Source organism: Gopherus evgoodei, chromosome 4 (assembly GCF_007399415.2).
Source record: "Gopherus evgoodei ecotype Sinaloan lineage chromosome 4, rGopEvg1_v1.p, whole genome shotgun sequence".
Classification (NCBI taxonomy): domain Eukaryota; kingdom Metazoa; phylum Chordata; order Testudines; family Testudinidae; genus Gopherus; species Gopherus evgoodei.
Genome location: NC_044325.1, coordinates 145,859,938 through 145,885,730, shown reverse-complemented (window position 1 = coordinate 145,885,730; position 25,793 = coordinate 145,859,938). Strand labels below are relative to the sequence as shown.

The following is a 25,793-nucleotide window of genomic DNA, read 5'->3' as shown; positions in this document are numbered from 1 at the left end:
AGCAATATCTGGGCGCCAGACACATGGACATCACTGTTACAGAGAATCTGGATAAATCCATTTTAACTAAAGTGCAAGATGCATAATCAAAGATAAAGGGGTTTCAAGGAAAATAAGGCTGAGAGATCGCAATAGTTCCCTAGGAAAAAGAATCCATGTACATTGGCCCTGGGAAAACAATTAATCTGCAACTAAATAAATGCAACCTGGGCCAAACTGTCTAATTCTGTTAGCAATGGGCAAGGAATGAGGGGGTTTGGAATTTAGCTAAAAGGTTGAGGATTTGTCTTAGTGGGATGGCACGTAGCAAATGTGATGACAAGCAAGTGGTGTTTTTCCATTAGACATGATCAGGTCTAAAGCAGCAACAACAACAACAAAATACTGGTGTGCTTCAGGCACAACAAAATCCAGCCTTGTGTCCCAGAGCTGCATAGACTCTACAGTGCCAGCAGGAAAAAACACATCTTGGTCAGAAGAGTGAGCAGCTGCTTCTCAAAGTTGTGCTGAATAAGAAGGGAAATGTTTTACAATTTCTGACTACCCACTCTTTTAAAAAAGGTCACACCTTTATTGTCCACAGGACAGGACAGCACATAGTTCTGTGCAAATAAGACTATTTTCTTATTTGGTCATGTGGGCATAAACGCTGTGATTTGTGTACAGGAAGGGAGTGCATAATAGCAAACCAGCTGGTGGCATTAGTCATTTGCTATTAAGATTTCAGTTTTCATTTCAGTCAAATAAATATTGCAATTACGAGGCTGTAGTAAGTGACAGGAAAGGATTTGTCATGTGCAGGTATTGTAGATTAACGTAGCTTGAGAGCAGAGCCAAGGAAGCTAGCAAACCTCATCATTTCCTTTCCCTTTTTCTAAGTTTTGACAAAGAACACAGGTACCATAGCATCAATATCTAGGCATTTGTGCATCTGTGTACAGCACGCTCCATCGGAACATCTCAAAACCTTCCCAGACAGTAATGAATGAAAGCTCACCACCCCGATTATCCCCATTTTACAAATGTGGAAACTGAGGCTCCGAGAGGTGAAGTGACTTACCCAGTGAGAGGTAACAGAAGCAAAGAGGTGAAGTGACATGACTAAAGCTACACACCAAGTGGCAGAACAAGGAACAGAAGCTTCAAGGTATGGCTGCACTGTGAGAAAAGATCCAGGGCACAGCTGTGATTGGCCTGGGTCAGCTGACTTGGCCTTACAGGGCTCAGGCTTCTTGGCTATAAAATTGTAATGTAGATGTTCAGACTCGGGGTTCTGAAACCCCAGAGGGGGAGCGTCTCAGAGCCTGGGCTCCAGCCTGAGCCTGAACATGTACGCTGATATTGTATAGGCCCCGCAACCCGAGCCCATGTCAGCTGCCCCAGGCTCAGATTCAGTGCTGCAGGATTTTTTTAATCACTGTGTTGGCAGAATCCCAGTCTGATGCCTTACCCCAACTCTATCCTTGCATCCTCCTTATGAGTGCACGGCTCAACACTTCAGACCTGTTTGGATCATCTAAGCATGCAATTTGCTCTCTCCCTTCTCTTGCCAAAGTTGGACCTATCACCCTGTCACTCCATCCCAGAGAGGAAAATACCGGAGCTCTTATCGGGGACCTTTGCGATCAAAGACCTGTGTGGCGAGGAAAGTGTCCTTGTGTAATCTTTATTGCTGCAGTAAAGCCCACAGGTGCATTGTGTGGCTCATGCCTGCAGACACATCAGCAGGGATGGAGCATCAGGAACCTAGGTCTGGCTGCTGATCTGTTGTTTCGTTAATGATCCTGAGTCGTAAAGTTATACTGACCATCAGGGCTTGTGCTGAGCTCCTTGCATTGATCTTTAATGACCCTTTATGTTTGTAAACATTCCACAGCTTGTAGTATAGCCCTAGTGATGTTGCTTTGGTATCATTAGCTGTCCAGCCGTAAGCACTGTTAAAGGCACATCAGTAAGTATGTAGGATGTCATGTGCTTGTCTGTGCCTGCAGACACACTAAACTGTACTGTGATCCTGTCAGGGCTCTCAGGCTAGCACGGTGTCAGGCCTTGGATGGGAAACTCTCAGGGTGCTGCAGGAAGTAAAGGTGTTGGCCCCTCTGTGCAGTAGCAAATGTTGGAGTGAACTGTCAGTTTCACCCTCAGTTTCTGCTCTGTTTAAGCACTGGCTTAATTCAAAGTGTGACGTTGCATCTGTTTAGTTAAACAGGTGCAACTTTGCGCTGAAGGCTCTTACATCCGTGAAAGCTAATCCAACGCAAGCCAGGTTTAAACTCATGTAAGCGTATGAACACACAAAGATGCACCTTTTAACTAAATCGATACAGCCTGCCACCTTTAGTTAAACTGGTACAGCTTTATCAACAAGACCAGAAAGAGGCAAATCAGGCTGTCGTGTGTGTTGGAAATCCGGCCCTGCTTATTTAAGAGTTGGAGGGAAATTCTCAAATATGATTCAGTTAAATGCTGGTTTTGCACAAGTATCTTGCATTTCATTTCCAAGAGAAGCTCAGCCCAGTCAGACATAGGGAAATGCCCACTTTCTGGCAGATAGCGAAATTTCCCCAAATATTGCACAGCACTGTTTTCATTCTTGTATTGCTAAAGCAGAAGGGCCCATTGCCACATCTCCTAGTTCCACATGTCCTATATACGGGCAAGGGTCAGATGCGTTTGGACTTTGTCTCTAATAAACACGTGTTCAAGTAGGTAAATGATTTGATGGCTCCCCGCTTGGAGTAGAAGTTACATAATAAAGGCAATAGTGTCTGGAAAATGTAGTTGCTGGGACTAGTAGGGAAGTCAGGTAGCAGACTAAGGCACGTGGTCTGTGGTTCTGAGAGTGGCAATGGTTGCAAAAAGAATGAAGCAAATCACCTTTTGCATAGATGGGATCAGAAGCGTTCCACAGACAAGGCCCAGTTTTCCAAAGCAGCTGCCTGAATTGCACGGGTAAAGCCAACATTTGTGTGTACAAATCAGCATTTAGAAGTGGAAAATGGGTAATTGTCAACCATACTGCTGCTCACAACTGCAATTTCAGTTGGGTTCCTGGGCTGTTTGGGAGGCAGAACTCATCTCTGGATTTCATCATTTGTTCTCTCTAACCCTCCCATGAAGTGCTGTGTTGGGCCAGCTGTTCCTTGTGGATGGGGAAAATCCGGATGTGGTTCTCAAGTGATGTTCATTAATGTCACTCCTGAGTTATTCAGTAGTGGGACTTCTGCCTCTTGCCTTCCTCAAAGACTGATCCTCAAACTGAAGTGGATCAAAAAATACCACTTAAGTTTTCTCAGAAAACTTAGGAAAAATCAACAAAGAAACCTAAAACAAACAGAAACTCAGAGAAGTTTTAAAAGAATTACATATGTATAAAAAAAAATGTAAGCAAGCAAAACTAAAAATGTTAAGTTTTTGAGAAAACCTGAAAATGTTTATCAGCAATTTTAACTGAAGAATCAATCAAGAAACTGATTTTGTCAAGAAATTGAAAAATTTCAAAGTGAAAATTATCCGTGAAAATTTTCATTTTGGTCAAACAGCCATTTTTTGTCAAAGACAAAAATATTTCAACAGAAAAATTGCAACTAGCTCTACTCCATGCCCTTATCCATCAAATCTGACCAGCGGTATACATGTTATGCTGCTACTGGACTGCGATGAAACATTTTGAAGGTAGATTATAAACTATTGACTATATACACCAGCTGTTTGGGAAAGAGGGAGAAAACTCACCTTTTTTCTGACAAAAGGCTTTTCCTGTTTTTTGTTTAAATTTAAAAATCTGAAAAAATCCACCCATCTTTATTATACATGCTGCAAACTAACTTGAATTTTTATTGAAAGTGACACATATATTATGGACATATTTTAATTTGTTCCTTTAGCTACATGCTAGACAAAGTGTAGTGAATACTATTTTGCTGACTGCCTAGTTAATTTAAAATTGTTTATTAATGTTAGAGAAGGTATCAGGAAGCTTGGAAGGGTATGAAAATGGAAAAAAAAAATGGGTGAAAAAGTTACCTAAACATTTGAAATTCCTTTTAGGGGAAGGTTTGGGTGTGGACTTGTCCAGAACTGGTTTAATCTGTCCCCCAAGTTGAGCTGGTTAAAAAGGATATTTCATGAAAAATTTAAAAGAAATGAAATGTTTCATTTTGTTCAATTCTTTTTAAAATGTTGAAAAATCTTTGTTTTTTGAAAATTGTAAAAAGTGGGTTTTTTATTTTAGATTTAACTAAAATTGTTTGATTTTAGAACTTAAACTTCAATGGAAATTTTTCCAGTAGCTCTAGTCCCAAGCTTGTTGTTTTCTCTCTAGGGAGGTCTAGCTGTTATAACTTACCTGCACTGCAAAATAGTCCATTCCCAGCATTTGGGCAATTCAATTGCACAGATCAGTGACTAATATCTAGTAATATGTTTTCCCATTGACCAGTTAATCAAACGGTGGTTTCTTCTGAGCCATTGCTAACTGGTAGGGGTGGATCATTTCAGAGCTTGTCTGCCCAAAGCAATAAATAAGCAGGCCTGATATGCTTCCTGTTTGAGGCTATTTATCAATATCTGACTCACTGCATTCAAATCCTAAGCAAAGGCATTGGCCTACATAAACCAGGTGCGGCACACCCCTCTGGAATGAACTCTTGGATAACGGAAAAAAGACTAAAATTAGAGCAGGTCAAACATTTTCTGCCGAATCTTTCTTTCAACGGAAAATAGATTTTTTCTGACAATATGGATATTTTCACAAAAACCATCCATTTTTGTTGAGATTTATTGGGCTTTCGTTAGAAAACCAGGATCATCTGGCACTGAAAACCCAAGTAATGCCAAAGAAAATTTGACAATTTTTTGCAAGGGAAAAAAAATAGTTTCCTGACCAGCTCTATTTAAAATGAGAGGAGAAACAGAGGGAAGTGGATTGGATGGGGAGGGAACAATTTTCATTTTAGCACCTCAGCTTTGATACAGTATCTGAAACTACTATGTCACAGCATCAAACAGGTGATATGATGATTGGGGGATTGTGTTTTACATCTGCCTAGTGCTTCAAGGAGCAGGCTGAGAGTCAAGACAGCTGGGTTCTAGTCACAGTTCTGGGAAGGAAGGGGTCTCTAGTAGTTAGAGCAGGGTAGACTAGGAATCTGGACTACTAGAATCCAGTCCCAGTTGTGTCAATGAATTGTTTTGTGGCCTTGAGAAAATCAGTTAACCTCTCTGCCTCATTTTTCCAATGTGTAAAATGGTTGTAATGATGGTGCCTATGTGGCAGGAGTTTTGTGAAGATCACTAAGCATTTGTAAATAGAGTGACCAGATGTCCTGATATTCAGGACTTTGTCTTATATAGGTGCCTATTATCCTTCACTCCCGTCCAGATTTTCACACTTGCTATCTGGTCACCCCATTTGTAAAGCACTTGGAGTTCTTCTGATGGATGATGATATCAAACTACAGCTTTGTTTCTTTTTTAAATGGTTTAATATAAATTCTACCTATTCATCATCCTTTCTACAGTAACAGGTTTTAGATTTTTTCAAGAGAGGCTTAAGCAGTTCCACATGCTGTTCTCCAGCTTTGTCGCCGTTTCATCCCTTGTCCTTCAACTGAGTTTATCTTTCACCTGGAGCTGTGGAGAGAAACTAGACAAAAAATAATGGAAAACAATCATTCAAGACTTCCCGTCTTAACTTAACATCTGATCTGTATCAAAAGCTATGGACTCAGATAGTATTTCCTTACATAACTAGAGTTCTTGTCTATTCCTTTCGGGGTTATTTTCTATGCCTTGAAACTGCTAGTCTCTAATAATAATTTTAAGTTGAATCAGAAAGAGTAAATAAATTAATTAAACAAAACCATTCATGGAGTAGCTGCATGCTCATGAGTTTTGGCTCCCACTGACTTTAGAAAAAAGAAAAGTCATTGCCAAGTCATCCGTTGTGTACCGTCATTGAAGTTGGTGATTTGTACCTGGGTTTATGCTGGCTCCAGCTGTGGAGTGCGCACGCAGAGCAGTGATGCTGGAAAATTTGTACAGTGAGGATGCTGGAGCCGTGAACCAAACTATAAACCCTAATGATGGAAACCACTTCAAGCCAGGGGGTCCTGCTGCACCCCCAGCACCCCTAGTTCCAGCACCTGTGGCGCAGGGCATTGATACTCAACTGGTTTGGGAGGTAAAGTGCTGGGCTTTTCCAGCTCTGCTGCCAGGGATTCTAACTTTTGCCAGTAAACATTCAGCTCTAGTTTAATCATGGAATTTGGACTTGTGGCACCTACATCTGTTTCCTTTCACCTGGGCTGGGCAGGACGCAGTGATATTGTGTGGCCAGTATGCAATGTATTGCAGAGAGTGTTAATTGAAGAAGAGCGTTGTGTGTGTCTCTCTTAGAAGAGTGAGTGATCATTCCACCCCTTGCTCCATCAATTGCCTCTGTTGGGAGGTTAGTTCCTAGGGAACAGGTTGTGGAGCATTTATGTTCAACCCACTTTGGCCGTTTCCACATTGCAGTTGAACTCAGACTAGCAGCGTCTTTATTGGTTGTTGCTAGTGCAGGACGGATGGAGTCTTTTAAAATCTATGTCCCATTGGCAGCAACGTGAACATGGATGCTCTGTCTGTACCCAGCTGCTGCTCAGCAGTCAGCCTCTCAAGACGGAGAGCTCTTCCAGTTCTGAAGTGCTGCCTCTGCGGTGGAATATGGAAGCTGTCTGGCTTCTCGCAGCAACACTAATCCGCAGATTAGGGCAGGAAGTGGAGACTCTCTGATCCAAATGAAACTTCACTGGGGGTTTAGGGAGGCAAAACTGAAATCCTAGGTCAGTCCAGCCAGGACAACGAGCTTAGGGGAAAAGTGCCATAAGATCGTTAGTGGCCATGAGTACTCGGTGTCTTGGGGGTTGCGCCCCACAGAGGGCACTGTCAGGAGCCTAGCACCACCCCGGGGCACCGTCTCTGTGCTGATTAAGAGGATAGAGCACTAGCTGTTGAATCACCGCAACCACTTCCTGACGTGACTCATTTTTGCATTGAAGGTCAGTTATCTGGGGGTTGACTGGGCCCAATCCTGCTTAGCTTGCAGGAGCTGAAGGGACCTCAGCAAGTGGGAGTGCAGCTGTAGACGATAAAAAAAAAAACACATTTAAAACTTGTCTGGCGTTGTGTCCCTCCAATCTCCTCCTATGTCCACAGATGCTCCCTCTTAATAAATAAATAAATAAAATTGCACGGACTGTGCTGCAGTTCTATCTGTTTTAGGTACTTATATGCTTTCCCCAGTCTTTAATATATTTTATTCCCTGCTATTAATATTATTTGCAGTGTTGTGGAGGAGGGTTGGCCCCTGGATATGAGAAAGGCAAGGCAGGTGAGATAGTATCTTTATATAGGACCAACTCTGGCTGGTGAGAGAGCCAAGATTTCAAGCCACAATGCTTGTCTCTTTCACTGACAGCGGCTAGTCCCAATAACGAGTATCACCTCACCCACCTTATCTCACTAGTATTTAACAGGCAGGCCTGTTATTCCCATTTTATAGATGAGGGCACAGAGAGTAAGTGATTTCTTCCACATTGCACATGTCTGCGGTATAGCGGGGAGTTGAACTCCGTTCTCCTGACTCCCAGGTTAGATCTCTCATCCCCGGACCATCCTACACCAGAGGCCCTAGTTCTGTTACAGTGGCTGTTGTTATTCCACCTTCCTGAAATCAGGCTATTCCTCACTTTTGCTCCTGCTTCAGCCAGGACTAACCAGATGCTTGTTTATTTCCTGTCTGTGTTCTCCTAGGGCAGAAGGTGGTGAGTGGAATAAAACATTTTGTATAGACTTTGAGCTGCTTTGCGGGTCTATGTTTCTCTGCTCCACCCCGTCTGTGCCACAGAATTGCAACACTCTGCCTTTTATGGTGGGCTGGGATTTCGCATCCCCTTATCAGGCTGTGAATCACCATGGTATGTGGCATCTAATGCTCAGGATCCCCGGATGTAATGGGGAGAGCACGCAGGACACTTCGAGCAGTGCTGTTCAAGCTGTCTAGTGTGCTGCTACCGAGGTGACCAATTTGGCTCTGGAAGAGGCCGTTAGAGGAAATCCTAGGAAAATGAGTACAAGACTTGGGGCAGGGGACTGTCTTTTTGTTCTATGTTTGTACAGTGCTTAGCACAATGGGATTCGGGTGCTATGATAACAAAATTCACAGGGAGTATAAGGCCCGGATCCAGTTCCCACCAAAACAGATCAGAACAGTCCCTAAGTACTTCACATCAGTGGTGCTCAGACATATGTGGTTCCCTGGCATCTCAAATGTTAATGAATTATTTTCACCTCTCTGTGGTAGACTATTAGCCCCATTTCACAGATAGAAAACTGAGGCAAAAGAAGATTTGGTGACTTGCTCCAGGTCACACAGGCAGTGTGTGGCAGAGGTAGGAGAGGTCGGTTCAACTCCTACCTCTGCCACACACTGCCTGTGTGACCTGGGGCAAGTCACTGAATCTTCTTTGCCTCAGTTTTCAGTGCCTTTGATCACAAGAGCACCCTTTGATATATGGGCTAGGCATTCAGAATGGGGGGCATTGCATTTTGTCACAGGCAACGGGCTGTCTGATGGTCTCTTGCCTGCAGCAGGACTGGCTTTATCATATGCAGTGGTTGTCTGCGGCAGCGACAGATTTTGGATCAGATCCGATCCAGACTTCCTCAAGGTTTGTAGCGGGTCAGCTCTAGGGTTTGGACCCATCTCTGATTTCTAAGCCTCTCTTTGGTCCATTAGTCAGTGTTGGTCCCGAAGGATATGGTACAGTTTTTATTTAGGTACCAATGCTCTGAAGTCCCATCTTAGCTTGGTTGTGGGGGCATTTATCACCAGGAGATACAGGGATCCAGTTGGTACTTGGCATGTTAGGTCACTGTTATCATCTGGGGCCTGCTGAAAAGTGTTTATGAGTGCAAAATGTTAGTACCATGGGTGGATTTGCTTGGGAGGGTTTGGATCTGGAGTTTGGGGGTTGGTCCCACAGCTAGGCTGCTCCACATGCAGTGTTCCACAAAGCCACTAGTGTTCAGACGCTGAGTTTACATCTGCCAGGGGACTTTTAGTCGCTTGGTTTTGACATGCTATGAGCTGCTGGCTGCGGGGTGAGGCTTTTCTGGATGAAGATTCCAGAGTGGAAAATGTGGTATTATATCATTATTAATCAGCCTATGAACAGTCTGTCCAATGCAGGCACGCCCAGGGCTGCTGCCTGCCCACACAGCATACTTGGCACACCTAAATCTCTGAGCTAAGGTTTCAGATGTTGTAGCCTTAGGGGACAGATTATTTTAGAACCTTCATTGTTCTCTCTACATTAAGGGCCAGATATTCAGCCTGAGCAAATTGGCATATCCTCAGCGAAGCCAATGGAGCTATGCCAGCATACACCAGCTGAGGATCTAAAAGTCAAATTTTTTAACAGCCAGTGTTGTGGTGCAATAGCTTTAACAGCTGGAGACCAGATATCTATTGGGGTGGTTGTTTCAGTGGGTTAAGGGCCTCATCTGGGTGCCATCGATATTCATGGGGCTTGGATCTCACCCTAAAAGAAGGGAGTGAGAACAGAGAATTGCATGGCTTTTGGGGGACTGGCAAACGAACACACAGCTTTCTGCCTCTCTGCATCTGCTCCAATGCAGCACACAGAGGCAGTGCCTGAAAGCCACTACTTTCCAAGCAGCAGGCTAGCCTCTTGTGTGCAATGAGTTGGTGGGTCTCAATCCAACTCCGAGTGAATTAGTATTCGCGTAACAGTGGACAGTTTTATCACAGCAGCTCAGAACTAAATGAGGCCTTTGATGCTATCATGTAAATGAGATCAGAATTGGATCCAAAACAGGGAAGGATGTGGTTGAGGGACTAGACTGGGTTTGGGTTCTATTCCTGGCACATTAGATAATGAGCTCATTTGGAAATCTGGCCACTTATTTAGATGGCTAGATGGGAACTGAGCTCCTTTGAAAACATGCCCTTAATTTCTCTGTGCCTCAACTCCTCATCTGTAAAATGGGGCTAATAATGAGGTAATCTCCAAACTCCTGTCAAGATATGTGCCCTCCAGGTAACATCTGAGCTGCTCAGAATCAGTCTGGATTATAATGATCTACATGAACATTATCTGTGAAACTGTCTCACTGTTCTTAGATGTCCTAAAGTTGAAGTGTATATTCATAGCTCGGAGGTCCACTTGCTGGCTAATTGTAGGGTTTTTCACATGCATTACAGTGCAGAAAGACTTCTGTCTCAGGCTGTGCATGCTGTCTGGGGAGTGTGTAATGAGTTACACAGTAAATGGGTGTGTACGTCTGAAGATTCCTGAATCACCTCCCTTTATCATTGCTGCACCCACACCACAGGAACTTCCTTCCTCAGGTGAGGCTGCATTTAAAAGAAGATGAGTGAAGGAGACAGCCCATCAGGACTCAGGTGAGAATTCATATCAGCAGCTCAATAACGGGGAAAGAGGAAAGAAAAGTCTAGTTCCTGAGCCAGGTATGTACAGCACTGCATAGGAGACAGGGACAAGCAGTAGCCTGCCAGTGCTGCATGTTACACAGGGAAAGGCAGCCCCGGGAGAAGATTTCTTTCGAGATTGGAGGGCTGGCAGGCGTTTCCTGCAGGCATCGAGAACATGTATGTGATTAAGTTTACACAAATGGAAAGTGTTTGTATAGTGCATGTACTTTGCTGCACTTTTTAAACTTTGCAAAACCTGTAAAAGACTTTGAACCTCCAGAAGTGGGGGCAAATTTTGAGCTGGAATAAAGCCTGAAAAGGAAGGGACAAACGGTGGGACTGCAAACATAACTACACTGTAGGCAGGTGAGAAGTGGCCTGGCTGGAGTATATTAATTTGTTAAAATGTGTCTACTTGCTGTGTATTTGGACTTGATTTTCAGAGGTGCTATGCACAAACAACTCTCATTATAGTCCGTGAGACTGTGGGTTCTTGGCACCTCTGAAAAAGCAGGCTGTTAGACATGAAAGCAGAATCCTAGCAGAGGAAAATTATTCTGTTTATATCTATTGGTCACTTTAGAGAATAAAATAAAGATGCAAAGATACAGCCAGTACTTCATTGAAGAGCTTTTATCATTCATAAGCATATATTTATACTAAAAGGTTAAAAAAAAAGTAGGGGCTTGTCTATTGTTTTAAATGTTAAATATACACTCTGGACAATCCAGAGAGCTGATTCTCCTCTCTCACTTGCGCTTGTTGAACTTTGTTGAAGTCAAGGAAGTTATCTTGTCAGAAAACGGGAAGGGAGAGTGATAAAGGATGGTGCTTTGTGCTTTAACTTGTCGTTTTCTGTACTGTTTCTTCATGTTGCAATTCTGTCTCAGGTGAGTGCTCAGAGGCATGGAATCTCCCCCCAACCCATTGTATGGACATGCGTCATTCTGCTGGGTAAGCTTTACCATCCTATCTGTGCCTCTAAAGGGGCCTTGAGGAGACCCACCTTAATATCTGCCCTGTTAGTAGTGGTTTTGCTGTGCTTTACTGAAAGTGGCCAGGCTATTTGGGTTGGGATGAGCCACATTGGCGTTCGCTCCTGTAAAAACTGTTGTCAGTCCAGTGGTTTGTGAAAGCTGCCTACTTTCCCCACAGAGGTAATTAGTACATAAAGTGATTCATGATGTCCTCTGTGAGAAATGATTTTAGTCTTTCACGAGCAGCTGGACCTTGAGTGTGCTTGCCTCTGAGATTCACGTGATTGCTGCCAGCCTATGAACTATGTATTTGCTGTTATTACTTGCATTGCCTTAGCACCTAGGAGCTCTGGTATGGCCCAAGACCCAGGGTACGAGGTGCTGTACGAACACAGAATGAAAGACGGTCCTGTCCCAAAGAGTTAGTGATACCAGGTGGATACAGCTAGAGCACAAGGAAACAGCAAGACTCCATTGGTCAGCATGACGGCAGTGTCTCGGCACACCAGCTGCCCTAACTGACATTAAGTTTTTTGGAGACGTCTTGGCAGAGGAGAGCTTCAGGAGGGATTGTTACTAAGGACCAATTGTTTAAAACCCATTTTCCTTATGTGCAACTCAGGAAGAAAATGAATTTACTTTTCACCACTCGTTCTGAGTGTTTTCATCTTGCCTTTACACTCAGCTTGGGCTCATGTAGTCACCCATTCTTTCCTCTCCCTTATCTCGGAGGATGCCAGTTAGCCAGACCAGTTACTGCCACCAGCCGTGGTGATTTTGTCATGTAGCATAGAACATTATTAAGGCTGTTCTTGTGTTGTTTTAGCATTGCCGCTGCTCCTGGATGCACAGGGCTCCTGTTCGCATGGTGCCTGTTACCCCACCAGCGGGGAGACCTGCTGGTAGGAAGAATCCATCACTTAAAAGCCTCGTCGACATGTGGCCTTGTGAAGCCCGAGACCTACTGCACATCATATGAGGAAGTACGTTCAACTCAGATATCTCTGCCTTCATAGACATCACCTAGGGAAGCTAACTATACTCCTGTTTTCCCTCCTCTGAGTACTGCTGCATTCTGTCTGACTTAGGTAGTTACATGGTGCCTGAGCATCTCAGAATCTTTTAACGTATTTATCCTCCCAGGCAGGGGAGTGGTGCTAATATCCCTGTTTTACAGCTGGGAGCTGAGGCACAGGGAGACTGTGAGTTGCCCAAAGTCACACAGGGAGTCTGGCAGAACTGAAAGTTGAGCACAGGTCTCCCAAGTCCAAGGCCACTGTTCTAATCTTGCCTCTAGGTGATTGCCACTGGAAAGCAGCTGACAGGTGCCGGGAAAGAGGGCCTTTCATAACAGGGTGCAGCACAGTGCAGCTGGCACCAAGAGGCTTCCTGAACTAGACAATATTTAATTTCTTTGGGACATGGTACAGAGAGGCCAGTTCCCCAACCATCTGGACAAACTCTGGGATAATAAACCCAGAACAACTCTAGCTGCTAACAGTAACTGACAGCACAGGATGTGACATTTCCCCACTATAAAACAGAGCTGAGTCAGACCTTTCAACCATTTAAGTCTTGTCTACACACAGTCCCTATACTGATATAACCATTTCAGTTTGGAGTGTGATGTTTTTACTGATATGTTCTGTACACCCCCTATGATGGATGCAGCTATCCCAGTGAAAGGGTTTCTTATATGTGTATATCTTTCTCCCCTTCCTGTATGGGAACTATACCAGGATAAGTACTTTTATATGGGTATAACTGTGTCCAAAATAGGGGCGTTGTGTTGAGTTGGCTATGCAGTATATATTACAGAGGTACAGCTTGTGTGTGTAGAAAAGGCCTGGTACAGCGGGTTGGATTCATGTAAGGTACATTTGAACTTCTGGATTTGTTAGAACCCAAAAGCTCAACTAGAAATTGTCCTAAAAGCAACATTTTCAGCTTGAAACTATGGAAAACCATTGAGTTTCCTTGGGGTTTCACATAGAACTGAATCAGCTCAGACTTACTCAAAGATTGTCAGCTCTCTGTCCTAGGTCATCTCAAAGATATCTGCCTAGGCCTCAGCTGAAACTCAACCACAATGGGCCAAAGAACTTCACTAACCTAGCCTCAGTTTGGTTTTTTTAACAATCTCCCAAACCAAGTGAGTTACTGGTTTCTTTGTGGGTTAATTTCCTTAGCATGGACCATTTCCTAGATCCTTGTAGTGGATTTCTAATATCAATAACTGCCACCAATGGAAGCACAGATAGGAGTGGGTTTAGTGCCGGAGTGGAAGTTGGGGTCCATGAAAGAAGGTGTGGCCCATAAAGGAGGGATGCTTGGGGAGTAATGATGGACCTTTATTGGTCACGTATTTTGCACAGTAATTTTACAGCTCTGCTGCTGAGTCAGATTTATACTGGAGTTATTTTCTGGAAAATGACAGGAAATGCATGAGTGTTACTTGTTAGCAACCATGTTTGTGTGTGCAAAGATCTACACACTTCTGTAGGTGTTTGAAATTATCCAACTACTTGCCATAGTTTGGACATAATAGAGCCTGGAGTCTGAATGCCTCTTGTCTATAATCTAGCCTAATCTCTGACCTGAACACTTGTAATCCGGTGCAGTATCAAAACTTTAGACAGACCTTTTGCTGAGCTTTGGGATTTTGTGTGTGTCCAGATACCTTTACACCGAATTGCTTTGCTGCTGTGAATGTAGCAGACTTCTTACTTAAAAAACCCTACTGGCTGTCACCTTGACTCTTGGACTATACAAGTAGTGCATTTTTTTTCTGGTTTTGTCCTAGAGTCTATGAGTCTAGACAGGGTTTATTTTTCCCAATTCCCATTAATACACATGGCTGCAGTGTGCACCAGTCCAGGTTATTACTATAAATGCCATTGCTGACTGCAGGCTGGTTCCACAATATTAGGGTGAAGCCCCATATAGCCTCCTACCCCTGTGCTCCTCTCATGGCATTTGGGGGCCCAGAGGGAACAGGAAGGTATCTAAAATCTTATGTGAGATCTGACAGACCTGGAAAGTTCAGAATGAGCATCTAAGCTATGATGCTCATCTGGCCAAACCCAACTTCCATTTGATAGATACAGTGGGTGTCTGAGGCTCATACTGGGTGGAGGCTTCTGAAAGCTAAGCTAATTGGACCCAAATTGGTGATCTGCATATGGTAGATATAACGGCCTTAATCTCTCACTTAAACCAGTGTAAAACATTGATTTACCTAGGGACGTGGTACATTTTCCATTGCCTGCAATTTTAAGAGCCTTTTTGAAAGATATGCTGTAGTTCAAACAGAAGTTATGGGCTTGATGCAGAGATTATTGGGTGAGATTCTTTTTCAAACTAGATAATCCTACTGGCCATCTATGAATCTATTATTTGAATCCCTATGTTCCCTCATCCACCTTCTTTAAAAGAGACCAGAATCAGGCCTGCTGTACAATAATAATAATCCGAACAATACAGTTCTTGCTGTCTGTAACTGCAGCTCAAACTGAGCCAGCCCTAGGGCCCTATTCTGTGAAGCCCCGATTGGCCTCCGCTCCTGTGAAAATGTAGAGATGCCCAGGACTCACTCAGCCCCATGCACAATCAAGCCCTTGGTTTGGGATAACTGAGATGGAGTTATAGTTAGAGGAGAGTCTATCTGTTTGTGTCTGGTGATTCTTGATTTTCTGGCATTTGCACGTGCTTGATCATTTCCCTTACTGAACAGATAGGCTCATTGTCACCGAAAATACACTCCTGCTCCTTTTTGCCAACTGCAGTGACCAATGAGTGTTATGAATTATTCAGTTTTAGCTAGAAGGACCACTCCCCATGCACTCCTTGTTCCCTAATCTTTCCCCTCTTGAAATGCTTCTAGAGTCAGAGCATCCTGAGCTAAGATGAATCTATGCAGTGAATACCCCCCTCAGTACAAAGCTTGTTTTATTTATTCCCATTTTATTCCCTTGCCGCTCTTTAGACAACTGTGCTATGTGACTTGTTCCATGCCAAATAGCGGCAGATTTAGAGTCCATTTTGCAACCTCAGCAGTGGTCATGTAATGAAGGGTTACTATCATTCTGTCTCCCGTGTTGCTCCCTCCCCTTCGCCAGCCTTCTGGCTGGTGTGTACTGTCTGGTTTTGGTGCCAGTGTGAATTGTCCCAAAGTGCGCTCTTTTGCAATCCCAGTTGGTCTCTTGATGCTGGCATCATCCCAAGCCCCTGGTCCATGGTCTGCTTCCAGTGCTCTGAGTGTGATTCCCTCTAACCTTTATACTTCATACCCACTGGCTGCTAGTCAGGGCCTGAAACTCAGGCATAGAGCAAAGTCCAGGAGGGATGATGCCATATCTAGCAAAGAAGGGTGAGAGAGGAGGAAATCTGACAAAACAAAGAGTTCATTGGAGAAAAACACTTAAAATTTGGGAGAGTTTAGTCAGCAGAGAAAGTAAAAGTGTGATAGAGAATGAATTAAAACAAATCTTGTTAAGGGAAGATTGGTGCTGGTGAAAGGAGACCATGGCATGATTCAGTACCATTGTGTCAGTGGGGAAGAATCCTACTGACTTCCTTGGATTTGGATTAGCCTCCTATAGTCGTTTTATATTTAAATATCCAGGACAGTATTTCACGGGGGGAAAGGGTGTGTTTCTGTGACTCGTGTTCGCTAACATGTGGTAACTAACATGAGGTAAACTCCTGGTGAAGACATCAGTTTGTATTTAACTTGTGTCAGCAAATTGTGGTAAAGACACAGGGAGAGCCAAGATGTTTGCCTTGAGCTGCCACCATGTCAGAACTACAAGTTGCCTTGTCTTCACTAGGAAAAAAAGGTGTTGTTACCATATGTCCACTAAGACAAAGTAAATCCTAGTGGAGATAAGAGGTCTCTCTCTAACACCCTCTCCCCCCTCCCAACCCCACTTAGATGCCTCCCCCCTCACCTGGGACAACCACTCTATGAGTGATGCATGGAGGGCAGTCTCCATGGTGCATTCATTCCTTGGACTGTGTGCACAGGAGCCAGTTCAGATTCAAACACTGGTGGAAATTGTGGTCCGATTGAAATCCATGGGAGTTTTGTCATCGATTTCAATAGGGCCCGGATTTCACCCCTGTTGATGAGGGCCCTCATCCAGCCATGTGGCTAAGGACATGAATAGTCCCATTGATCTCAACAGACTTAAGAACATAAGAACATCCATACTGGGTCAGACCCAAGGTCCACCTAGCCCAGTATCCTGTCTGCTGACAGTGGCCAATGCCAGGTGCCCCAGAGGGAATGACAGAACAGGGAATCATCAAGTGATCCATCCCCTGTCACCCATTCCCAGCTTCTGGCAAACAGAGGCTAGGGACTCCATCCCTGCCCATCCTGGCTAATAGCCATTGATGGACTTGTCCTCCTTGAACTTACCTAGTTCTTTTTTGAACCCTGTTATAGTCTTGGCCTTTACAACATCCTCTGGCAAAGAGTTCCACAGATTGACTTGGCGTTGTCATGGGGTAGTCCCCTGAGGGGCCTTTCCAGGCTGTGGCAACTCACCACAACAAAGCCAAGCCTCCTTCCCCGCCACTGTATTTTATTGTAGTGTAACTACAGGTGTCTCTGCTCTCAGCACCTCCTTCCTGTTTTGCTTATATAGTACTAGCTGCTGGGGATGCTTCAGCACAATTAGCCCCAAGTGGGTATCTGCACTCAGCTAATTGGCTTTCTGTCAACTGTCTGTTGTTCAGTCAGTACCTGGTTCATGTAATCCGGGGAGGGGTGGATTGAGTGACAGGGGGCTCAGTTTAGCCCCTGAGTCGGCACACCCTGTTACAAGGCTTTAGATCCTTTCCCAGAGTCACGTATTCCTGTGAAGATTGGCTGAGCAAAAATGGCTAGCTTGGCTCAACAGCATTGGTTATGATATATTTGCCCTGTGTCTGCTGTGTCTTCAGTTCTCATCCCTTTCTGGCCAACAGAACCTACATACCATATTAATCCAAAATCTCAATCCCCCCAGCCAAAAAAAAAAGAAAAAACCCCAAACCACCCTTTATTTATATTTGTTATTTTTATTTGGTGGCAGGAAGAGGATTCAGTCAAATCAGGGCCCCATAGTGAGAGAGAGTCCTTGCCCCAAAGAGCTTGCTGTCTAAATAAACAGGACGGGCAAAGCATCACATAAAGGAAGTAGTACCTGAGGCACAGAGAGATTGTGATGTGTCTCAGGTCTGTGGTCACACAGTGAGTCAATGGCAGAGGTAGACGCTGAACTCAGACCTTTCTGACGTCCTTCCTGAGTTATAACACAAATAGCAGGTAGGGTACCTAATCCCCAGTGATTTTTCATGGGAGTTAGGTGCCTAGTTAGGCTGGGGGTTTTTGGTCTTTGAAAATCTCCCCTTTAATCGTGAGATCTCTCGTTCTTGAGAGCCTGGGGCAGTGCCGCCGGCACCTTGCTGCTTCCTTGATATGAAGCAGAGGCAAAGATGGCGGGCCACTGGGCTAGCGGTGCTCCACTTGGAATCTTTGGAACTTTCCTGGATGACTACAGAGTACGTTAGGCATAAAAGCATAGCCTGGGTTTAGAAATAGCTGTGAGTTTGCTGCTCGTTCTATGTTAGTTGGTTACTGAAGCACCCCAAGTTCCTTGAACATCGTTGCAAAAATCTTTTGAAATGCACACAATGTCTAATAGAAACAAAAATTACGCTTTCACATCTGTAAAGTGCTGCTTGGAGTCTCAGTTTTGCATGGTGAGGCAGTTAATCTGTAAGGATTACAGGTGATCCTGCCACCCTAACTTTCTCAAGAGGTTTATTGTATGAAAAACCTTGAATATTAAAACCTTGTTTGCATAAGGTCAAGGATAGTTCCTTTATTATCTCGCTGGGCAGTCAATGCATAACAGCCACAAAGAGTGAGAAGACATCTTTATCGTACTGAGATACAGAGTGATAACAGGACTGCGTAACATGCGCACGGCAGGTGAGGAAGTGTGAAGTGATAGATACACCTAATCCCCAAAATGCAGGGCGAGGAGACTGTAATACAGGGGAGAATCCTTGAATGACAAATGAGAGCTATACAGTGGCAATCTGGTGAGGTGCTTCTGCACCTCGTCCATCATTCTTTGGTTTATTCATAGAACCCATCATGTTAGTATCTAAGCACTGGAACATTTTGACTGCTGCCAAATAGACAGAATATCAGTAAAAGGGAATGTATCGATGATCCTCATGCTGGTCATCTTGTTGTTACCATCTGATGGCTGCTCAAGTATGCAGGCTATCTGAGTTGAGTGTAGATCTCAGTACAATTTCTGTATCACAGAAACCCCAGTTGGCCAAGGACTGAATGGAATGTAGAAAGTACACTCCTCTGTCTCACCGCACCAGCTCACTTCCCAGAGGCCACCAAACAGCCATCTGATGCTACTACAGTCCTTGGGCAAATTAGAACCAGAAACCTCATGGGAAAAGATTCAGCATCCCTTTCCCAGTCCCATGAGTCACCAAGCTTCTTTTCATTTGTGACCCAAGGCAGGATTAAACTCAGCTCTTCTCTGGGGAAAGGTTAGTTCTAAGGCATTGCTTTGTAATGCCTTGGACATAGAAGGTGTCTATATCCATAACTGCATTCTTATTTCTGTCCTTCTGACGGTAAAAGGCTAGCCTTGTCGGATTGGTTTGCCAGAAAACTTTGATATGGGAATTGCAGTGACTAACCTTTTCTTATTCTTCCACTGATTCACACTGTGTTTGTTTCAGTCCTACAAAGGATACATCTCAACCTGTATGGGTCACACAATGGGAAAACCCATTCCTATTGGTTTTCCCTGTTTTCTGTTTATGGTAACTTTAGCTGTGCTGAGCTGCAGAAATGCTAGCCTTTACATATGCTTCTAGACAGCACAGCACCCTGCTTTATAAACAAATTACAGCAGAGTACCATATATCAACTTAACACCCTAACAACAGACTTTTTTGTGTGTGAATAAACAGCACCGTATGGTTCCTCCAGATTGTTGTGCTAGCAGATTTTAAATCATGTCTTGCTGAGGGGACTGAACTGACTCTAAGAAGCAAAACAGGTGCCCACATGTTTCCTTTTCAGAAAGGCGAATGAACTGAATGTTGCCTAACTAGACCCAGGCACTTCTATGAGATGCATACCTATGAGATACCTGTAGGGCAGGTGCCCCTGGCAGCTTGCAGGATATTTTACCTTTGATTCCAGTCATGCAATGTCTACCTGATGACCTCCAACAGAGAGCAGGAAAGGGGTCAGAAGTTCATTAGCAGACCTTTGGCATTGTTTACTTAAGGATTGCCAATAGTCGCCCCATGGCAGTGAGGCAGGAAAATCAGCGGCATTTACCGATTACAGTAGAAATGAAAATTTATTGCCGTAAGAAATGAGTAATGAGCACCTTACTAGGGGCCTTGCTGGAGTGGTAGCATGGCCCTGTGGTTAGGGCACTAGCCTCGGACCTGAGTTCAGGTCCCTGCTCTACCACAGACTTCCTGTGAGACCTTGGGCACAACACTTAGCCTCTCTGTGCCTTTCTTTCCAGCCCTGGCCTACCTCCCAGGGGCATTACTCAGATCTACAGTGATGGGCCCATGTAAATGCCTAAGGTGGATAGACAGGAGCCTCTCCCTTCAATATCTGAAACTTATTGGAAAGTATGTGAGTGTTACACACTTGGATCATAGGGTGAATATATCCTGCCACTTTAGTGTTTTGCAAATGCCTTTTCAATTATATCTAGCTACTCTTTAATACCAAAGATGTGATCCTCTAATGTTTATCCTAGTTAGTGTAACTATAGGATCTAATCTCATTCTGATGAATAGTTACCTGTTTGTTGAAACTTTTGCCTTGTTAGCATCCAGGGGCAGAGTATTCCACAGGTTAGCATTTCATGAACAGATATCTCCTTCTGCCTAGTTTAAATGTGCTTCCCCTTTAAATGGAAATGATGCCCTTGGTTAGTTTTGATGCCTGCTTGAAGGGAAACCTCGTGTGTTCTTAATTGATTTTTGTTTATTTAATCTACTCCTTTTCCTTGAAACCAACGGAAGGAATCATTTCTGGGGTAAAGTGTTATTCCCCAGGAAGAAAGGTATCAGGTCTAGCCTGAGGTGGTTAGAAATGTATGCACCACATGTCTGTTCTTACTGCGAACAGACTTCATGCTGTCCCCAGATACCCTATGGGTGTTTGCCATTAGGCATGTTTCTTGATTAGAAATGGTTATGATAAACCTCCACTATGGAGCTGTGTGTTTACTGTGGGAAAGCAGGAAGGAAGTCATGCTAAAATATATAGATGATTATCTCCCAGGAGGAATATATCACCCATTTCCTGAAATGATTGTGCTCTTGTCCTTGAATGACATCTGGTTAAACTGCCAAACTCTCAATATGACAATGAATCAGACCCCAAATGAAATAGGCTCACAGCAGCGTAACACTCTTGTCACAGCAGCGGGAGCCACGGTGTCATTGGAATATTTATTAGGGGAAGGGCACAGTGTAATACATTAGACAACGCTGAGACAAGAGTGGGTCCACTGGGAACAAGCAAAGCCGATTTCTTGATTTACCTAGTACCTTATACTGAATTATTGTCCAGCAGTGGAATCAGCTTATCCACAAACTATGTGGAGCACAAGAAGCAAAAGTGCAAGTTTCCTGCACTATTCCAGAAAGCATGCCTCTGCTGTGAGGCTGATGGAGAAAGACTAGGAATCGGAGGGATGTTTAGTGTCTATGGCCCATTCAGTCCCTGCCTCTGCTTTGATTGCCAACAAAGAAGAAGAGCTCTGTGTAAGCTCGAAAGTTCGTCTCTCTCACCAACAGAAGTTGGTCCCATAAAAGATAAATTACTGGTCCCACCTTGCCAACAAAGAATCAGTCACAAGCCACCTAATGGACTTCACTCAGGTTACCAGACAGCAATGATTTTTGGCCAGTGCTAGCTTCAGAAGACAAATTACTTAGCTCAACTCAGTAGCTCTGTATGCAATAACAAAACTGTTTTCTCTTGTTCAGGTTACTAGGGAAATTCCATAAGTAGTGAGAGTGAGCTTTGCTTGGTTTTGGGTGTCATTTCAGACCCCAGAGTTCATCAGGTTTGCTGGAAAGCTTGCCAAAATCTCAGCAAATGTAAGCCTAATTTGTAATGAGCCTGGGCAGAATGATGGCTTCAGATGGAATCATGGGGCAGGTTGATGTTTTTGCAAGGGATTGACTAAAAAGGCAGCCTGGTATCCAATTGCCCCAAACTTTGGGGGTTGGATAAAAGAGGTCCCAGATCTGATTTGCCCTGGGTTTTGATGTCATTTTGCCTATTCAGAGATAGAGCAAAGCTGAAATCCTTTATACATTCATAGAATCATAGAAGATTAGGGTTGGAAGAGACCTCAGGAGGTCATCTATAATCCAACCCCCTGCTCAAAGCAGGACCAACACCAACTAAATCATCCTAGCCAGGGCTTTGTCAAGCCAGGCCTTAAAAACCTCTAAGGATGGAGATTCCAACACCTCCCTAGGTAACCCATTCCAGTGCTTCACCATCCTCCTAGTGAACTAGTGTTTCCTAATATCCAGCTTAGATCCCCACCACTGCAATTTGAGACCATTGCTCCTTATTCTGTCATCTGTGTTCTCCATTCTGTTTGGAACCCCCCTTCAGGTAGTTGAAGGCTGCTGTCAAATCCCCCCTCACTCTTTTCTTCTACAGACTAAATAAGCCCAGTTCCCTCAGCCTCTCCTCATAAATCATGTGCCCCAGTCCCCTAATCATTTTTGTTGAACTCCACGGTACTCTCTGCAATTTGTCAACATCGTTTCTATAGTTGGGGGCCTGAAACTGGACACAATACTCCAGATGTGGCCTCACCAGTGCTGAATAGAGGGGAATAGTCCCTCGATCTGCTAGCAATGCTCCTACTAATGCAGCCCAATATGCTGTTAGCCTTCTTGGCAACAAGGGCACACTGTTGACTCATATCCAGCTTCTTGTCCACTGTAATCCCCAGGTCTTTTCTGCAGAACTGCTGCTTAGCCAGTCGGTCCCCAGCCTGTAGCAGTGCATGGGATTCTTCCGTCCTAAGTGCAGGACGCTGAACTTGTCCTTGTTGAACCTCATCAGATTTCTTTTGGCCCAATCCTCCAATTTGTCTAGGTCACTCTGGACCCTATCCCTCCCATCCAACATATCTACCTCTCCCCCCAGCTTAGTGTCATCTGCAGACTTGCCGAGGTTGCAATCCATCCCATCCTACAAATCATTAATGAAGATGTTGAACAAAATCAGCCCCAAGACAGACCTGTGGGGTACTCCGCTTGATACCGGCTGCTAGCTAGACATGGAGCCATTAATCACTACTTATTGAGCCCGGTGATCTAGCCAGCTTTCTATCCACCTTATAGTCCATTCACCCAATCCATACTTTTTTAACTTGCTGGCAAGAATACTGTGGGAAACCGTACCAAAAGCTTTGCTAAAGTCAAGATATATCATGCCCACTGCTTTCCCCATATCCACTGAGCCAGTTATCACATCATAAAAGGCGGTCAGGTTGTTCAGGCATTCCTCTCCCTCCATCCCTTTTCAGACCTTGGGGGCTAGATAAATCAAACTGGGGTCTAAATCACCCATAGTTTTGCCAACCTGACCCTCTCCTCCTTGCCTTACCTCTGGTTCTGACTTGAAATGATGTGAAATGTAACGATTTGGGTTGCGTTTCACGTTCAGCTGCTTACTTGAATCCTTGGAGCTGGAACACAGACAGCAGATTGGCCAGTATTTCTTCAATGCTTTTTGTTGAAAAGCTTAGGGCATCTATTGTTTGATGGGGTGCTTTACGGGCGTAATGAGACTATCCAGCCTGGCATAACTTATCCATATATTTGTTGTTAATGGGGAATTAAAATACATTGACATAATATATTACGTAACCTAGCTTTACTGGCAGCCCTTGTCTTGACATGACTTATTCTGGCTACTGCTATTGTTCCTGACAGGCCTATATGTTTAAAAAAAAATTCCCTGCATTTTTCTGCTTCTCCCCAGATAAAGCACAGACCAGCAATAACTGTTCCCATAATAGACCTCATGCAAGGCCCCAAGAGGGGAAGCTGGATTTTGGCAGCCAAACTGACACTGATGCCTCTAGAAGCTGAGTCAAAAACGTGACCATAAAGTCAAGAGGAATCATGGGGCTCCATACTATGGCCAGAGGGGGCTGGCGGGAGAGGAAGTTTTTCCCTTTTTGCTGAGAGATCAGTAATTCTATCTTAGATTGGTTTCTGCACCAGGAGGTTCTATTTTTAGGGGCTGTAAGCCAGTATTACATTGGCAGCTAGAGCTATTTAAAATATTTTCTGGTCGATCTGTCAGCTTAAAATTCTCTACGGTCTGATAACCTCTCCCCACCCCTCCCCCGCAGTGCGAGGGTAAGCAGCAGCTGTTTTACAAGGTCACCGGAGAATGAGACCAAAGTGGAGGTGAACGAGGATTGCAACAGCTTAGTTTTGCCCCTGTATGAAGGAATTACTGCTTTGAACACTCTCACAAAGCACAAAAGCATGTAAATACTTATACTGACTTAGAACATGTGCAAACCAGCCACACACACACAATCTCTGATACCCCACACAAACCCTATGTCCTCACTTGAGTGCTTCCAATCTATCTACAGGTATCTAATCTCTTATCTAATGTCAGGGGCAAATTTTCCCTTGGTCTCCTTTTGTGAGCATAACTTGTGCCTACATCTGTATGCTCCCAATTCAGTTGCTGTCGTGAATCTGAGAACCTGCCCCAATTTTAGGTTAGAGGTGCAACTTCTCAAGTTCAAACCCTTGATTCAGCTTGTGCCTGCATCCACAAGCCTGGTTATGTCCCAACACCACATTGTGCCTAAGGTCTCATCTGTGAAATGTGATATTATTATTCGCCTATCTGAAATTGCTTTTTGGGAAGGTTAAATTAATTAATGTTTGTAAAGGGTTTTGCATTTCTGTAGCACTCTTTAGCCCAGGATCACGAAGGATTATTACTCTTATATAATCTAGAACCTAATTGTTATATTACAGTAGCACATGGTAGTTGTAACTAAGATTGGGGCAGCCAGTGTTAGAGTCTGTACATGCACAAAGCAGAAGACAGTTTCTGTCACAAAGAGCTTGTGATCTGAGTAGACAGAACAGAAAGTTAGGAAGGTGAAGTGACTTGTCCAATATCACACAGCAGAACACTGGCAGAGCTTGGAACAGAATCATTATCTCCTTCTTCCAGGGTACGTCTACACTACAGAATTATTCTGATTTTACATAAACCGGTTTTGTAAAACAGATTGTATAAAGTTGAGTGCACACTGCCACACAAAGCACAATAATTTGGTGGTGTGCGTCCATGTACCGAGGCTAGTGTCGATTTCTGGAGCATTGCACTGTGGGTAGCTATCCTGTAGCTATCCCATAGTTCCCGCAGTCTCCCCCGCCCATTGGAATTCTGGGTTAAGATCCCAATGCATGATGGTGCAAAAACAGTGTCGCAGGTGATTCTGGGTAAATGTCGTCACTCATTCCTTCCTCCGTGAAAGCAACGGCAGACAATCATTTCGCGGCCTTTTTCCCTGGATTGCCCTGGCAGACGCCATAGCATGGCAACCATGGAGCCCGTTTTGCCTTTTGTCACTGTCATCGTATGTGTACTGGATGCTGCTGACAGAGGCGGTACTGCAGTGCTACACAGCAGCATTCATTTGCCTTTGCAAGGTAGCAGAGACGGTTACCATCCCTATTGTACCATCTGCTATGCCATTGTAAATTGGCGATGAGATGATGGTTATCAGTCGTTCTGTACCGTCTGCTACTGTCACGGGTGCTCCTGGTTGGCCTTCGCTGAGGTTGGCCGGGGGCGCAAAGACAAAAATGGGAATGACTCCCCGGGTCATTCCCTCCTTTATGTTTTATCTAAAAATAGAGTCAGTCCTGCCTAGAATATGGGGCAAGTGTACTAGAGAACCAGTGTACCAGAGAACCAGAGAGCACAGCCACTCCATGTCAGATCCCACAGAAATGATGAGCTGCATGCCATTCTAGGGGTTGCCCCTGCAACAATCCCACCTGTTGCTTCCCTCCTCCCTCAACCCTCCTGGGCTACCGTTGCAGTGTCCCCCCATTTGTGTGATGAAGTAATAAAGAATGCAGGAATAAGAAACACTGACTTTTTAGTGAGATAAAATGAGGGGGAGGCAGCCTCCAGCTGCTATGATAGTCCAGGCAGGACATTAAACGGTGGC

At 44.2% G+C, this 25,793-nt stretch overlaps 1 protein-coding gene across 1 annotated transcript in view; it reads left to right on the top strand.

The window, feature by feature from the left end:
• The first annotated feature begins 10,063 nt into the window (after nucleotides 1-10,063).
• The window catches only part of LAMB3 (laminin subunit beta 3), a 49,428-nt gene continuing 33,698 nt past the window's right edge, over nucleotides 10,064-25,793 (top strand). Inside the window, 5 exon segments of the mRNA XM_030562219.1 lie at nucleotides 10,064-10,068; nucleotides 10,450-10,471; nucleotides 11,392-11,455; nucleotides 12,305-12,366; nucleotides 12,369-12,461. Coding sequence (XP_030418079.1) covers nucleotides 10,064-10,068; nucleotides 10,450-10,471; nucleotides 11,392-11,455; nucleotides 12,305-12,366; nucleotides 12,369-12,461 — 246 coding nt within the window.